Genomic DNA, 17716 nt, shown 5'->3' with positions numbered 1-17716 from the left:
GCCGGTACCCATTTTTACAATTGTTTATCAGACATTCAGTTGAGTAATTTCTCATTGATTATGTCTCTAGTCCCTAATTTACCATATTCTTCCAATAGGATAAATATAAGGTACCCACAACTGCATGTGAGGCATATAGGGACCGCTGTTGATTGGGAGGTCCTTGGGCTGATTATAGAAGAAAAGCTGGAGATTCAGCTTGAGCAGCTTGAAATGTACAAGATGTCCACAGCTGACAAGACAGTGAAGGACTTGGGTACTCACATTGACAGAATTTGGTGGTTGATTCATTATTAACCCTATCCTTAGTTCCCTTAGCCACACTCTACAATTTCCCTAAATGAGGTAATCCCTTTCATATCACACATTTGAGTGCACCACTTGATGTGTAACCTGAGCCACAAGTCCATCACATACTGTTTCCTTGGCTTGAGTATTTTATGTTTGAGAATCTTGTAAAACCTAAACAGTTATTGATTCACATAACCATTCTGGGTGACAAACTTCACAAGGATACATAATCTGATGCTAGCATTGTCACTGCTACACACTCGTACTTACACTCAATTCTTTTGCAAACGTAAGGAAAATTTAATTGCCACAGTGGATCAATGGTGGCTGGTGTGACGATACATAAATTATCCCTGGAGAGATTGCCCTGTTAATAATCTGTTCATCTTTCTTAACTCCTAACCCATATTTATTCAAGCTTCTGGTAGAAACTAACTTTTAAAAACACCAATAGTGTCAGCTAAACTGTATCCTGACAAGTCAAATCCTAAAGCATAATTAGAATGAACAGCTTTTAAGCATTTCAAAAGCTTTACGCATAAGGGATTAAACCAAATCATAATCCTACAGATATGTATACACAAGTAACATATTCAATAGTCCCATCCTTGAGAATGATTAAATTTCTTTGATTTCTCATTTACAATTCAACAAACACTACTTGTACTCCACCAATGTCCCCAGTCCACTCCAGGACTAGGCGTAGTCCTTGGCATCCACGTAATGTTGATGGGAAGTTTTATTCTTCATTCTTGGATTAATAATGAACCATCTTGTATAATCACAGTTTGCCTTCTGATTCCATCGGCAAAGATGCAATGCTGTACTCGAACTTGTTCACCATCATAGTTTCCAAATATAAGTCCAAATGCAATCATTAATCATAGTGTCAGCATCATGAAGATGTCTTTATATCTGTAAATCAAGCATTGTATTTAGATTATTTATCAGACAATTTCTGACCACTCATCACTAAACTGGTTAATGTGATGCCACTTCATGCTTTTATGTTTCTTTTTCCCCAGTGGATTGTAAAAGATGCACAGCTCGGCTTGCCTTCCTGTCCCACCACCCAATTAATGCCCACTTAATAGCTTCATCCTGTCACCGCTAGTATTAACCCAGTGGTGGCGGGGTCTCACCATGCAGGCAGCATGACAAGCAAACCTGGCATGTTCACTTGTGGGGTCCCAGGGAGGGTCACTTGTTGTCAGGTACTCAGTGCCTGACCAAGGGACCCAGCACTGAGAAAAGAGGCCTGCTGAGAGCTAACCCCCTGCCCTTGCTCGCATCTCCCCTCCCCTGACCCCCACCCTGCGAACCCTCTCCCGCCATCACCCACCTCTGGCGTGGGATCAAGCAACAACCCTAGGCTTTACGTGGGTGTCGTACCGGCAGTTGCCACTGCCTCCATGGTGGCACTGCCATTCAGTAGAGTTGCTGGCCTCTGATTGGCCAGTAGCTCTGTGGGTGGGACTTCTATTCTTGGGGTCCTTGATCCTGGGTGAAGGCCTGCAGCTGGCCTGTCAAGTGCCTGTTTGCTACATGCTGTGGCTGGCCTTCCTAGAAAAAGAGTGATGCAGGGCTCTTGCCGGCTCTGACCTGGTCCATCACCTCCACAAGATTCTGGCCACTATCTTTAAGCAGTAGATATACGAAGGAATAAACCATACAACCATGTTTTTTTTTGCTGGTTAGAGGGAGACGTAGCCTTGTCACTGTTCCTTTCCACTCCTGAATCTCAGTACAATTTAAGAAGCTTGGGATCTTTATGGTCTGCTTCTCTTGAATATTGTCAATGATAATTAATTATAACATGACGAGTTTTATTGGGAACAAGACCCCCCTGGAAAGGATGAATTTTCTTCAAAACAATATAAGTTAACTTGTTTTCCATGGTTCCATTTCTTTAGCCTTGACTAACTATTTTTCAATGTGGCCATGAAATCAAGACATGAATTTGCTACATCCTGTTATTTCTGCAAACACTTAAACTACACTGTTAGATAAACTGTATCATGACAAATCAAACCCTAAAGTATCATGGAAATGAACAACCTTCAATCATCTCATCTGGTAAAAAGAAACTAAAAGCTTTTTAATGAAATTAGATCAAACCTAAGCCTAATTCTACATAAATAAAAGCAAAAACCTGCGGATGCTGGAAATCCAAATCAAAAATAAAAATACCTGGAAAAATTCAGCAGGTCTGACAGCATCTGCGGAGAGGAACACAGTTAACATTTCGAGTCCGTATGACTCTTCAACAGAACTAAGGAAATTTCACCTCTTTTCTATTTTTCCTTAGTTCTGTTGAAGAGTCATACGGACTCGAAATGTTAACAGTGTTCCTCTCTGCAGATGCTGTCAGACCTGCTGAGTTTTTCCAGGTATTTTTATTTTTGTTCCTAATTCTACATATATTTGTATATCCAACGAGGATATCTTACACACTATTGGCACAAGGCAGCCATTATAGAGGTTACATGAAATGAGTGAATACTTTAGTTTTACTTAATTGGTACAACTATTAAAACAACCACCCAGGCGGTTCAGTGAATAAAATGTCAAGTTTGACATTGGTGGTATTGAGATTGTAAATGTAATTCCTGGTCTGTGTGGAGATACTTGTTCTTAGCTAAAGTCCCCATGACTAATCATTATCCAATAATCTAATACTAGAAAATGTACAAATATGATTGAGTGAGAAGAGAATCATATTCCGATGTTATGCCCTCCGTAGTTGAATAGCCTAAGACATACTTTTGGGTTTAAATTTGAAGAATATATCCTGTATATTTGTATAGAAATCACTTTTTAATTATGTTGAGCAAGAGATTCTTTGGCATTGTTACCTTCATTTTCCTCTAGGTTTGACTCCTCTCCATCTTGATCTTTCACAGTCCTCTTGCCACTTTTCAGCTTTTTTTCAAGAGTATGCAACTGCTCAATTTCCTTGTGAAGTACACTTTCAAGTTCTTTATTTTGTTTCAAAAATTCTTTGAATGTATTCAAACTGTTTAAGTGCTTTAAAAGAACAAAAAAATGAATAATTACACACAGTAAGCTACACAGGCAATAGAGCAAGAGGAAGCTGTATATTTTTACTTAGAAACTATATGCATAACTTAAGTCAAAATATTTACCAATGACAACATCAAGATAAGCAAATATAAATTTGAGCTGGTGAACTCAAATTTAAATAAAATAATATTACTGTTAACAACTTGGTATTACTAGGATCATTTTTTTTATTCATTCAAGGGATATGGGCTTTGCTGGCTAGACCAGCATTTATTGCCCATCTCTAATTGCCCTTGCGAAGGTGCTGGTGAGCTTTAAAGTCATGAATACGCAATTGCTGTACCTGTATGTACAAAGCCTCTTGTTCTTCCACTGTGAAACCTAGCTCCTCCACCCATTCTCGAATCAGTTCTAATTCAGCATTGAAGATCTGGCCAACATCGATCTCCTCATTTGTAAACTTCAATGCATCCACTTCATCAGTTGTCGTTATCTGAACTTGCCAGTCAGATGATGCAATCTATTGATCCAACAACAGAATCTGTCTCAAATTATACATGAAACTACATTACCTTGTTCCCACTTAATCTTTAGTGTTAGTTATAATGTGAACATTCAGTTCAAAATGACACAAACAGAGGTATAAAAGCAAGCTGTTATTTGACTTTATAGACAAGTTACCCATGTTTATACATTCTGTCCTCGTAAATTAACCCTTTAAGCTAGAGCATCATCCATGTAAATCTGTGCTGCACCCCCTCTAAGACCAATGTAATCGAGAAACACAAGAGAACAGTTGAGAAGTAAGCTGATGCTAAAGTATGCTCAGAGTCATCATAATGGATGTTTATAGAACCACTAGCTGAATTACTTGCAACATTCACCACTCCCTTTGTGCATCTAGTATATGGCTTTGGCCCAAATGAAATATCCCATGGCAAACTTCAGATTTTGGTAATTTCAATTGGTTGCTGTTAACCACATGACTGATCAAATGGTCAGTGTTGACCAATTAAGAAGGAAATAAGGGCTGTCTAATTATATATTGGGTCATTTGCAATGGCACAAAACTTATTAAATGCATGACTTATGTTTATAATTATAGGATTTATAAATAAAATCATATTTAGAATTGATACATTTGTATTTACACTATTTTATATAATTTGATATGCTTATATATAGTTGTATAAGTTTCTATAATTACATATTTCTAATTTGTATACAGTATATGTGTCATATATACTCTGCATGTTTCTCATGTGCACCTATTTCTAATAATTTTGCAATCAGTGTCAGAAGCAGAGTCAAACACATTTTCACTTAACTGCAAGAAGTGTGCAACACATTTATTTATTTAGGTTGCATGCACAAATTCATTTCTGTGCTGAGGTATGCAAAGACACAAACGGATCTATTTACCTGCAACAAGTGGAGCATCCATTTGTTTATTTACTAATTCTTTATCCATGGGCAAAACCAAAGGAGACCATTTTTTAAATTGGCCACTGTTTTTTCCTTCACTTCACAACTCAGATGCTTGAAGCAAAAGAGGAACTGAGGTTGAGCCTTATGGCAGGCATTGGTTTTCTAAGTGCACTTCAAGTAATATTCAGTAATTGCTTAAAAAAACTTGTTTCACAAAGTATTTATAGTGTGGTTACCTCTTGTATAATTTTGTTGGCTGCTTTTGCTTCAGGGACATGTTGAAATTCCTGTAGAAGTACAAGGATCTTCTTTCTATAGTTATCTAACCATTCGGCAGACACTCTCATTTCGACAGAATGCATCAAGTCATTGCGACATTTAATTATCTGAACATAAACATCAGAATCACATGTCGGTATAAATTAACTTTCGCTGTTACTGCATTCAATAGAACACAGCACTCCATATCAATGTGTCCCAGTTGCATAAAGTTCACAATAAATCAGTGAGATTATTATACTTTTAAATCTGAATGAACTTTACTTTAGATTTAAATTTGAGTAACCAGTACTTGAAGACTTTAAGAAAAAGAACATATCATAAAATGCACGAGACTTATTTTGAGATATTCAAATGCAGATCTTCATTCTACAAGTGTATCAAAAACAGAATTGTTAAATGTGGGACAGAGCCCCTTTAAAGAGATGGTGGCCCGGATAGTCAAATGAAGGCAGATTCTAAGCTGCGGAGTAGAATTACATGGGGGAAATCTGGAAGTGAAACGAGTGGATCAGAATCTGTGATCTTAATTTAATTCTACCAAATAACATTAACTTCCAGGTTTCATGTCTCCAATGGTGTGATGTGCACCTGCATGACATAATCTCAGCTGTATTTAAAGGGACAGTGCACAAATAGAAATAGGAGGTTAAAACAAAAGTAAACTACTGTAGACACTGGAAATCTGAAATACAGTCATAGAGGCCTACAGCACAGAAAAAGGCCCTTTGGTCCATCAATTCTGCGCCAGTCAAACAAGTACCTAATTATTCTAATCCCTTTTTCCAGCACTAGGCCCATAGCCTTGTATGCCATGGCATCGCAAGTGCACAACTTCTTAAATGTTTTGAGGGTTTCTTCCTCTACCACCCTTTCAGGCAGTGAGTTCCAGATTCCCACCACCCTCTGGGTAAAAAAATTCTTCCTCATATTCCCTCTAAACCTCCTGCCCCTTACCTTAAATCTATGCCCCCTGGTTAATGATCCCTCCACCAAGGGGAAAAGTTTCTTCCTGTCTACCCTATCTATACACCTCAATCATGTCCCCCCTCAATCTCGTCTAACCCCAGTCTATCCAATCTCTCCTCATAATTAAAACTCTCCAGCCCAGGCAACATCCTGGTAAATCTCTTCTGCACTTTCTCTAGTGCAATCACATCCTTCCTATAATGCGGATTCCAGAACTGCATGCAATACTCTAGCTGTGACCTAACCAGCATTTTACACAGTTCCAGCATAACCTCCCTGCTCTTATATTCTATGCCTCAGCTAATAAAGGCAAGTACCTCATATGCCTTCTCAACCACCTTATCTACCTGTCCCGCTACGTTAAGGGACCGGTGGACATGCACAGCAAGGTCCCTCTGATCCTCGGTACTTCCCAGGGTCCTACCATTCATCATGTATTCCCGTGCCTTGTTTGTCCCGCCCAAGTGCATCACCTCACATTTATCCGGATTAACTTCCATTTGCCACTGATCAGCCCATCTGACCAGCCCATCTATATCCTCCTGTAATCTAAGGCTATCCTCCTCATTATTTACCACCCCACCAATTTTCATGTTATCTGCGAACTTACTGATCAACCCTCCTACATTCAAGTCTAAATCGTTTATATATACCACAAACAGCAAGGGACCCAACACCGAACCCTGTGGAACTCCACTGGACACCGGCATCCAGTCACAAAAACACCCCTTGACCATCACCCTCTGCTTCCTGCCACTCAGCCAACTCTGGATCCAATTTGCCAAATTGCCTTGGATCCCATGGGCTTTTACCTTTGTTATCAGTCTCCCATGCGGGATCTTATCAAAAGCCTTGATGAAGTCCAAGTAGACTACGTCAAATGCATTGCTCTCATCTACACACCTGGTCACCTCTTCAAAAAACTCAATCAAATTAGTCAGACATGACCTCCCCTTAACAAAACCGTGCTGACTGTCCTTGATTAATCCCTGCCTCTCCAAGTGTAGATTAATTCTGTCCCTCAGAATTGCTTCCAATAGTTTCCCCACCACTGAGGTTAGACTGACTGGCCTGTAGTTCCCTAATTTATTCCTTCCTCCCTTCTTGAATAACGACTGTCCTCCAGTCCTCTGACACCTCTCCTGTGGCCAGAGAGGTATTGAAAATTATTGCCAGCGCCCTTGCTATCTCGTCCCTTGCCTCACTCAACAGCCTGGGATACATTTCATCCTGGCCTGGAGATTTAACTACTTTTAAGCCTGCCAGACCATTTAGAACCTCCTCCTTTTCTATGCTAATTTCTTTAATTATATCATAGCCCTTCTGCCTGATTTCCATACCCACGTCGTCCCTCTCACTTGTGAACACCGACACAAAGTATTCATTTCGCACCCTACCTACGTCTTCCAGCTCCACACACAAATTACCACTATGGTCGTTAATGGGCCCTACTCTTTCCCTAGTTATCCTCTTACTCTTAATTTACTTGTAAAATAACTTTGGATTTTCCTTTATTTTACCTGCCAATGTTTTTTCATGCCCCCTTTTTGCTCTCTTAATTTCCTTTTTAAGTTCCCCCCCTACATATTCTATACTCCTCTAGGGCTTCCACCGTTTTGAGCCCTCGGTATCTGCCATAAGCCTCCCTTTTTCTCTTTATACAATTCTGTATATCCCTCGACATCCAGGGTTCCCTGGATTTGTTGGTCCCACCCTTTATCTTTACTGGAATATGTTGGCCCTGTACTCTCCCTATTCCCTTCTTGAATGAGTCCCACTGCTCTGACGCAGATTTACCTAAAAGTATGCTTTACCTAAAAGCTTTACCTAAAATGCTTTACCTATAAGAACAGAAAATATTGGAAATTCTTAGCAGGTCAGGCAGCATCCCTAAAGAACGAAACAGAATTACCATTTCAGGTCAATGGCCTTCCATCAGAACTGAAATAAACTAACGATGTAAAGAAAAACATAAAATGCTGGAAAAACTCAGCAGGTCAAGCAGGATCTGTGGCCAGAAATAGAGTTAATGTTTCAGGTTGAGTGATCTTTCATCAAAACTGAAGAAAAGATAGAAATGAAAGAGTTTTTAAGTCGGTGGAAGGCGGGAGGGTGCAGGAAGAACAAAAAGGAAGCTCTGTGATAGGGTGGAGAGCAGGGAAGATTAAATAACAAAAGAATTCATGAAGTAACAGCCAAAGAGAGTGGTAATGAGTATGGTAAAGAAACAAAAGTTTTGTCCAAATGAAGCGTGAATAGCTACATAAAAACCATTTGAATGCAACATAAAGGTTAGAGCATGCTGCTAATAATGCCAAGGTCACAGGTTCAATCCCCGTTCTGGCCACAAGACTTACCTGTGTTGAAGCATGCTTGCTGCTGATTCCATTCAGTTGCAGTCCTAAATAGATTGCTGTCACACTGTGTTGGGGGTGGGGGGGTGCAATGGGCAGTGGTGGCATAGTGGTATTGTCACTGGACTCATAATCCACAGACCCAGTGTAATGCCCTGGGGACCCAAATTCTAATCCCACCACAGCAGATGGTGAAATTTGAATCTAATGAAAATCTGGAATTAATTCTCTAATAAAGGGATAAAGAAAGAAACAAGACAGGACCAACACAAGGAAAAAAGGTAGAGGTTATGATCTAAAGTTGTTGAACCCTATGATAAAAGCAATATACAGCAGGTGCTGGAAATCCGAAATAAAAACAGAAAATGCTGGAAAAACTCAGCAGATCTGGCAGCTTCTGTGACAAGAGTTTTTCCAGCATTTTCTGTATTTCTTATTTTGTCAAACACTATGTTGTGTCCAGAAGGCTGTAGAGCACAGAGTTGAAAGATAAGGTGCTGTTCCTCGAGCTTGCATTGAAATTAAAGATGTAAAAGTAGGTTCAAAGGCGGAGAAAAGGGTGGGGTAAAGAACAAAAGGGAAGGCCTATGATAGAGTGGAATATAAAAGAGATTAAATGACAAAAAGGATGATGGTGCAAGGTAAACAGAGATAGTAATGAAGTGAAAGAAAAAAAAGATGATCAAGAGGAAGTGTAAATGGGAAATAACAGAATCATCGCCAGCAACTGCCATCTGAAAAAATGGGAGCAGAGATTATGATCTAAAATTGTTTAATTTAATATTGAGTCCAGAAGGCTGCAAAGTGCCTAATAGAAAGTTGAGGTGCTATTCCTCAAGTTTATGTTGAGTTTCATTGGAACAGTCTGGGAGGCTGAGTACAGAGAGATCAGCCTGGGAGTGGGGTGGAGAATTAAAATGACAGATGACTGGAAGCCCATGAAAGTGTTAAAACAAAGTGGTCACCCAGTCTGCATTCGGTCTCCTCGATATAGAGGAGACCACATCATGAGCAATGAGTACAGTATACTAAAGATCTAGAAAAAGCACAGGAGTGTTTGGGACCCTGAATAGTGGGAAAGGAGGAGGTAAAAGGGCAGGTGTTACATCTTTGCATTGGAAGGTGCTGTGGAAAGAGGAGGGGTTGTTGGGGGTGATTGAGGAGTAGGCCAGGGTGTTATGGAAGAAACATCTCTGCTCGATACTAAAATGGGAGGTGAGGGGAAGATGTATTTGATGGTGGCATCGTGCTTGAGATGGTAGAAATATTGGAAGATGATCCATTGAATGAGGAGGCTAGTGGAACAAGCAGAACCCTTTGTGGGTCTGGGTGAGAGGGGGAGGGGTGAGAGCACAAGTAGAGGAAATGGAACAAAAATAGTAGCGAGCCCTGTCAACCATGGTGGAAGGGAATCCTTGGTTGAGGAAAAAGGAAGACATACCAGAAGCACTGGTATGGAAGGTGACCTTGTCAGAACAAATCATAGAATCATAGAATGTTTATAGCACAGAAGGAGGCATTTGGCCTGTTGTATCTGTGCCCCAGAATCAGAGGAACTGGGAGAATGGACGTGAGTCGTGGAAGGATAAAGAGCAACAAAGGTTTTGGCTGGTTGACTCTTTCACAGCATGACCACCAGGTTTAACAGGGAGCAGATCATCTTCTAGTGTCTGCCAGGACCAGTCAATGCAACCTGAGCCTGTGGAAGCACTGCTCGTCTGAGAGATCACAGAAGTTGAACCTCTGTCTGTAAAGACTCCGATGTGGATTTAAAAAAATATATATATTTTCACGGGATGTGGATTTCGCTGGCTAGGCCAGCATTTATTGCTTATCCCTAATTGCCCTTGAGAAGGTGGTGGTGAGTTGCCTTCTTGAACCGCTGCAGTCCATGTGGTGTAGGTATACCCACAGCTCTGTTAGGAAGGCATTTTCAGGATTTTTGACCCAGGGAGTGACGGAACAGTGATATATTTCCAAGTCAGAATGGTGTGTGGCTTGGAAGGCATCTTGCAGGTGGTGGTGTTCCCATGTGTCTGCTGCCCTTGTCCTTCTAGGTGGTAGAGGTTGGGGGTTTGGAAGGTGTTATCGAAGAAGCCTTGCCTTCTGTGACCTTAGTCCCTCCTTCTGTACACATATTAATTGATCATATCATGTTATTACTGCCTTGGACAGGAATGGTTTTCCTCTTCTGATGTGCTATCAAACGCATCCATAATGATCTTGTCACATGGAGAGCCTCCAAGGTGGAAAAAAGTTGCATCCAAATAAGAACTCTGTGCCAATTAAATGTTTGACAGCAGGAACTGAGACAGCAACTGTTTAAATGGGACAATGACCAAATCAAATATCTACCTGAACAGCTGCTCAAGCTAGACTCAGTTTCAATGGTCAGTTTCCCAAGCTCCAGGAAACTTGTGCTGCACAAGTTAAATTTGGAGTTGGTAAAATAAATTTGCAAAAGCCTCATTAACATTTCCTAAGGACATTAATTGAGTCAGTAATTCCCCGACTTCAGTAAGGTTCTTACTGGCTCCAAACACATCTCCATTAAAACTGGAAGTGGATGAGTTACAGCTGAGTTGTATTCTGACTGAAAAATCTAAAATTTTGTTGCTGGGTAATGTAGCAGAGATGTTTGGGTTCAAATTCATGAGGCGTTAAAAGCAGCATATCAAGTGGACAAGGCCACAAAGAAAGCTAATGGAATGCTGTGTTTTATGGCAAGAGGTATAACATATAGAATTCAAGAAATTTTTTCACTCATTCATGGGATGTGGGCTTCACTGGCTGGGCCAGCATTTATTGCCCATCCCTAATTGCCCATGAGAAGATGGTGGTGAGCTGCTTTCTTGACCCGCTGCAGTCCATGTGGTGTAAGTACACCCACAGTGCTGTTAGGAAGGAAGTTCCAGGAATTTGACCCAGCAACAAAGAAGGAACGGTGATATATTTCCATGTCAGGATGGTGAGTGACTTGGAGGGTAATTCCAGGTGGTGGTGTTCCCATGAATCTACTGTTCTTGTCCTTCTAGATGGTGGTGATCATGGGATTGGAAGGTGCTGTCTAAGGAGCATTGGTGAATTTATGCAGTGCATCTTGTAAAGCTGCACTGCTGCCATTGTGCGTCGGTAATGGAGGGAGTCAATGTTCATGAATGGGGTGTCAATCAAGCGGGCTGCCTAGTTTTGAATGGTGTCGAGCTTCTTGAGTGTTATTGGAGCTGCACTCATCCAGACAAGTGAGGAGTATTCCATCAACCTGCTGACTTGTGCTTGTGGATGGTGAACAGGCTATGAGGAGTCAGGAGTTGAGTTACTTGCTGCAGGATTCCTAGCCTCTGACCTGCTCTTGTAGCCACAGTATTTGTATGCTGGTCCAGTTCAGTTTCTGGTCAATGCTAACCACCAGGATGTTGATAATAGGGGATTCAGCTATGTAATGCCATTGAACATCAAGGGGCGATAGTTAGATTCTCTCTTATTGGAGATGGTAATTGCCTGGCACTTGTGTGGTGTGAATGTTACTTGCCACTTGTCAGCCCAAGCCTGAATATTGTCCAGGTCTTGCTGCATTTGGACATGGACTGTTTCAGTATCTGAGGAGTCACGAATGGTGCTGAACATTTCACAATCATCAGTGAACTTCTGACCTTAAGGTGGAAGGAAGGTCATTGATGATCAAGGGCACTACCCTGAGGAACTCCTGCAGTGATGTCCTGGAACTGAGATGATTGACCTCCAACAACCACAGCCATCTTCCTTTGTGCTAGGTATGACTCCAACCAGTGGACAGTTTTCCCCTGATTTCCATTGACTCCAGTTTTGTTAGGGCTCCTTGATGCCACACTCTGTCAAATGCTGCCTTGATGTCAAGGGCAGTCATTCTCACCGGGAGTTCAGCTCTTTTGTCCATGTTTGAACCAAGGCTGTAATGAGGTCAGGAGCTGAGTGATTCTGGCTGAACCCAAAGTGAGTGTCAGTGAGCAGGTTATTTCTAAGCAAGTGCCACTTGATAACACTGTTGTTGACCCCTTCCATCACTTTACTGATGATTGAGAGCAGGCTGATGGGGCGATAATTAGCTGGGTAGGATTTGTCCTGCTTTTTGTGGATGGGACATACCTGGGCAATTTTCCACATTCCAGGTAGATGCCAGTGATGTAGCTGTACTGGAACAGCTTGGCTAGGGGCACAGCAAGTTCTGGAGCACAAGTCTTCAGTACTATTGCCAAAATATTGTCAGGGCCCATAGCTTTTGCAGTATCCAATGCCTTCAGCCATTTCTGATATCACGTGGAGTAAATCGAATTGGCTGAAGACTGGCATCTGCGATGCTGGGGACCTCTGGAGGAGGCCAAGATGGGTCATCTACCGAGGAGCCTCGACCCCTGCAACTGTCCAACAGTTATGAGGATCCTGCAAGCTGTGTGGATGAGAGCAGGGACTGCGGGGAGAATGAGTGAACTGACCATGACACCGTGATACAGGAAGCCATTCAAGTGGGGATAGGAAATAGGAACGTAGTAGTGGTAGAGGACAGTATAATTAGGGGGATAGATACTGTTCTTTGCAGCCGTGAGCGTGAGTCCCGAAGGCTGTGTTGCCTGCCCGGTGCCAGGGTTAAGGACACCTCCTCAGGGCTGGAGAGGAACTTGGAGTGGGAGGGAGGAATCCAGTTGTCGTTGTCCACATTGGTACCAATGACATTGATAAGACTAGAAAGGAGGTGCTGAAGGAATTTGAATAGTTAGGAGCTAAATTAAAAAGCAGAACCTCCAAAGTAATAATCTCGGGATTACTACCTGAGCCATGGGAAAACTGGCATAGGGTAAATAAAGTCAAGGAGTTAAATGCGTGCCTCAAAGATTGGTGTGGGAGGAATGGGTTTCAGTTCATAAGACACCAGTACTGGGGTAGAAAGGAGCTGTTCCAGTGGGACAGGCTTCACTTGAGTCTTGCTGGGACCAGTGCCCTGGTGAATTGAATAATTAGGGCTGTAGAGAGATCTTTAAGCTAAATAGAGTGGTGGTGGGTGGGGGAGAGGTGGTGGGAGGGTTCTGGAGAAGGGATACGTATGCTTACAAAGCAAAAGGATGTGGCAGCATTGCATTGTAATGACACCCAGAGTGTGATAGGAAGGGACAGAGTGCACAAACATAAAAAAACAGCATCAAATAGGGTCAAAGGGGGGAAAAATGATAAACAGACAAAATTAATGGCTCTTTACTTAAATGCACGTAGTATCCAGAACAAAATAAATGAATTAACGACACAAATAGAGGTTAATGGGTATGATCTTATAGCTATTACGGAGATGTGGTTACAAGGAGATCAAAGCTGGGAACTAAATATTCAGGGGTATGTGACTTTTCGAAAGGACAGGCACAAAGGAAAGGGTATTGGGGTAGCTTTGTTAATACGAGATGGAATAAGTATGATAGCAAGAAATTGCCTTGGATCGGAAGATGTAGAATCCATATGTGTGGAGGTAAAATGACAAGGGGAAGAAGACACTGGTGGGAGTAGTATTTAGGCCCCCTAACAGTAGCTATACTATAGGACAGAGAATAAATCAGGAGATAATCAGGGCACGTAAAAAAGGCAGTACATTAATCATGGGCGACTTTAATCTTCATGTAGATTGGGAAAATCAAATTGGCAGAGGTAGCCACAAGCAAGAATTCATAGAGTGTATTCGGGACAGTTTACTAGAACAATATGTTGTGGATTCAACCAGGGATTAGGCTATTTTGGATCTGGTAATGTGTAATGAGGCAGGTTTAATAAATGATCTCTGAGTAAAAGATACCCTAGGAAACAGTGACCTTAACATGGTTGAATTTAGCATTCAGTTTGAGAATGAGCAATTTGGGTTGGAAACAACTGTGCTTAACTTAAAAACGAGTAATTAAAAAGGAATGAGGGCAGAGTTACCTGGGAAAGGAGTTTAGTAGAAAAGACATTTGATGAACAATAGCAGACGTTTAAGAAAATAGTTCATGACTCACAACAAAGATATATCCCAGTGAGAAAGAAGGATTCTAGGAAGGGGATATACCAACCAGGTTAACCAAGGAAGTTAAAGATAGTATCAAATTGAAAGAAAAAACATGCAATGTGGTGAAGATTGGTGGTAAGCCAGAGGATTGGGAAAGTTTTAAATACCAACAAAAGGTGACCAAAAAATAATAGAGGGAGAAAATAAACTTTGAGAGTAAACTAGCAAGTAATATAAAAACAGATAGCAAGAGCTTCTTTAAATAAATAAAAAGGAAGAGAGAGGCCAAAGTGAACTTAGGCCCCTTAGAGAACAAGGCTGGGGAAATAATAATCAGAACCAGGAAATGGCAGAGGAGTTGAATTTGCATCAGTTTTCATGGTAGAAGACGCTAATAGCATTCCAAAAATACTAAATAATCAAAGGGCAAAAGTGGGGGAGGAAATAAATACAATAACTATCACTGGAAAAAAAGTACTAGGGAAACTAATGGGTCCAAAGACCAATGTCCCCTGGACCTGATGGGTTGCATCCATATTAAAGAGAGTAGCTACAGAGATAGTGGATGCACTGGTAGTAATCTTCCAAGAATCCTTAGATACTGGAAAAGTCCCAGAAGATTGGAAAACTGCCAAGTTAGCGCCCTTATTCAAAAAGGGAGGGAGACAAAAAACAGGTAACTATAGCCAGTTAGCTTAACATCTGTCATTGGGAAAATATTAGAGTCTATTATAAAGGGTGTAATAGCAGAGCATTTAGAAATGCATAATATAATCAAGCAGAGTCAGCATGGCTTCATGAAGGGGAAATCAAGCCTGACAAATTTATTAGAATTCTTTGAGGAGTTAACAAGCAGGATAGATAAAGGGGAACCAGTAGATGTAATATATTTGGATTTCCAAAAGGCGTTCGATAAAGATAAGAGCCCACGATGTTGGGGGTAGTATGTTAGTATAGATAGAGGATTGGCTAACTAATAGAAGACAGAAAGTTGGGACAAGTGGTGCGTTTTCAGGATGGCAACCTGTAACTAGTGGAGTGTCACAGGGGTCAGTGCTGGGGCCACAATTATTTACAATATATATTAATGACTTAGATGAGGGAAGTGAATGTACTATGACACAAAAATAGGTGGGAAGGCAAGTGGTGAGGATGACACAAAGAGTCTACAGAGGGATTTAGACAGGCTAAGTGAGTGGGCAAAAACTTGGCAGATGGAATATAATGTGGGAAAATGTGAAGTTATGCACTTTGGAAGGAAGAATAGAGGAGCTGAATATTATTTAAATGGAGAAAGACTGCAGGAAGCTGCAGAACAGATGGATTTGGGGGTCCTCGTGCATGAATCAGAAAAAGCTAGCATACAAGTTCAGCAGGTGATAGGGAAGGCAAATGGAATGTTGGCTTTTATTTCGAAGGGAATGGAATATAATATTAGGTAAGTCTTGCTAAGACTATACAAGGCACTAGTTAGGCCACATCTAGAATACTGTGAACAGTTTTGGTCCCCTTATCTAAGGGAAGATATACTGGCATTGGAGGCAATCCAGAGAAGGTTTACTAGGTTGATCCCAGGTATGGAGGGATTTTCTTATGAGGAGAGGTTGAGTAGGTTGAGCCTGTACTCATTGGAGTTTAGAAGAATGAGAGACGACTTTATTGAAACATATAAGATTCTTAGGGGGCTTGACAGGGTAGATGCTGAGAGGTTGTTTCCCCTTGTGGAAGAGTCTAGGTCCAGAGGACATAATCGCAGAGTAAGGGGTCGCCCATTTAAGACAGAGATGGGATGGAATTTTTTCTCTCAGAGGGTAGTGAATCTGTGGAATTCTTTACTGCAGAGGGCTGTAGAGGCTGGGTCATTAAGTATATCCAAGGCTTAGATAGACAGATTTTTAATCAGTAAGGGAATCATGGGTTATGGGCAAAAGGTAGGAAAGTGGAGTTGAGGATTATCAAATCAGCCATGATTTCATTGAATGGCAAAGCAGACTTGATGGGCTGAATGGCCTGTTTCTGCTCCTATGTCTTATGGTTTTATGGTCACTTTTGGCTGAAGATTGTTGCAAATGCTTCAACCTTTTCTTTTGCTCTGATGTGCTGGGCTGGTGGATGTATTGGTAGATTTATATAAAACCTTAATAAGACTACAATTGGAATACTGACTGCAGTTTTGCTATAGAAAGGTCTTTTTTAATTTGTTCTTGGGATGTAGGCTAGTGATGCCAGCATTCCTAATTACCCTTGAGAAAGTGCTGATGAGCTGCCTTCTTGAATCACTGGAATCCATGTGGTGTAGTTACATCCTCAATGCTAATAGGGAGGGAATTCCAGGATACTGACCCAGTGACAGTGAAGGAATGGTGATATAGCTCCAAGTCAGGATGGTGTGTGGCTTGGAAGGAACTTGTAGGTGGCAGTATTCCTGTGCATCTCCTGCCCTTGTCCACCTAGGTGGTAGAGGTCGTGGATTTGGAAGGTGCAGTTGAAGGAGTCTTGGTGAGTTGTTGCAATCCATCTTATAATTGGTACACACTGCTGCCATTGTGCATCAGTAGTGGAGGGATTGAATGTTTTACATGTTGGATGGGGTGCTGAATGCAGGCTGCTTTGTCTTGGATGGTGACATGCTTCTTGAGTTTTGTTGCAACTACACTCATCCAGGCAAGTGGAGAGTATTCCATGACACTCCTGATAGTCCTTTGTAGATGGTGGACAGGCTTTGGGGAGCCAGGAGGTGAGTTACAGGTTGCAGAATTTCCAGTCTCTGACCTGTTCTTGTAGCCACAGTATTTATATGGCCAATTGAGTTCAGTTTCTAGTAACCTCCAGGGTGTTGATGGTAGAGGATTCAGTGAGGGCAATCGTGTTGAAAGTTAAGGGAAGATGGTTAGATTCTTTCTTGTTTGAGATGGTCATTGTCTGGCACTTTTGTGGTGCGAATGTCACTTGCCACTTATCAGTCCAAGCCTGAATCCTGTCCAGGTTTTGCTGCATGCAGGTACAGCCTTCTTCAGTAGCTGACCAGTTGTGAACTGAACGCTGTGCAATCAACAGCGAACACACTACTTCTGACCTTATGATGGAAGGAAGGTCATTGATGAAGCAGCTGAAAGTGGTTGGGCCTAGGACTCTAGTGATTCTTACTGACTTCAATTTTACAAGGGTTTCTTGATGCCACATTTGGTCAAAAGCTGCCTTGATATCAAGGGCAGACACTTCCACCTCATCTCTAGAATTCAGCTCTTTTTTCCCTTGTTTGAACCAAGGTTGTAATGAGGTCTGGAGCTGAGTTGTCCTGGTGGAACCCAAACTGAGCATCAATGAGCAGGCTGGCACTGAATGAGTGCCACTTGATTGCACTGTTGAC

At 41.5% G+C, this 17716-nt stretch overlaps 1 protein-coding gene across 2 annotated transcripts in view; it reads right to left on the bottom strand.

Annotated features, from left to right (window-relative positions):
• Window positions 1-419: 419 nt before the first annotated feature.
• LOC144691553 (uncharacterized protein CXorf38 homolog) overlaps window positions 420-17716 on the bottom strand; it is a 35973-nt gene continuing 18676 nt past the window's right edge. Inside the window, exons 4-7 of one of the 2 annotated variants that reach the window (XM_078559742.1) lie at window positions 4980-5129; window positions 3659-3835; window positions 3147-3318; window positions 420-1206 (exon numbers count right to left, since the gene is read on the bottom strand). In XM_078559742.1, the coding sequence (XP_078415868.1) occupies window positions 1187-1206; window positions 3147-3318; window positions 3659-3835; window positions 4980-5129 (519 nt within the window). In that variant the 3' untranslated portion in view covers window positions 420-1186. The remainder of the gene's footprint in view (window positions 1207-3146; window positions 3319-3658; window positions 3836-4979; window positions 5130-17716) is intronic. The other variant, XM_078559741.1, reaches the window with a different exon arrangement.

This window comes from Cetorhinus maximus, chromosome 16, assembly GCF_964194155.1.
Source record: "Cetorhinus maximus chromosome 16, sCetMax3.hap1.1, whole genome shotgun sequence".
Classification (NCBI taxonomy): domain Eukaryota; kingdom Metazoa; phylum Chordata; class Chondrichthyes; order Lamniformes; family Cetorhinidae; genus Cetorhinus; species Cetorhinus maximus.
This window is presented reverse-complemented; position numbering and strand designations above follow the sequence as displayed.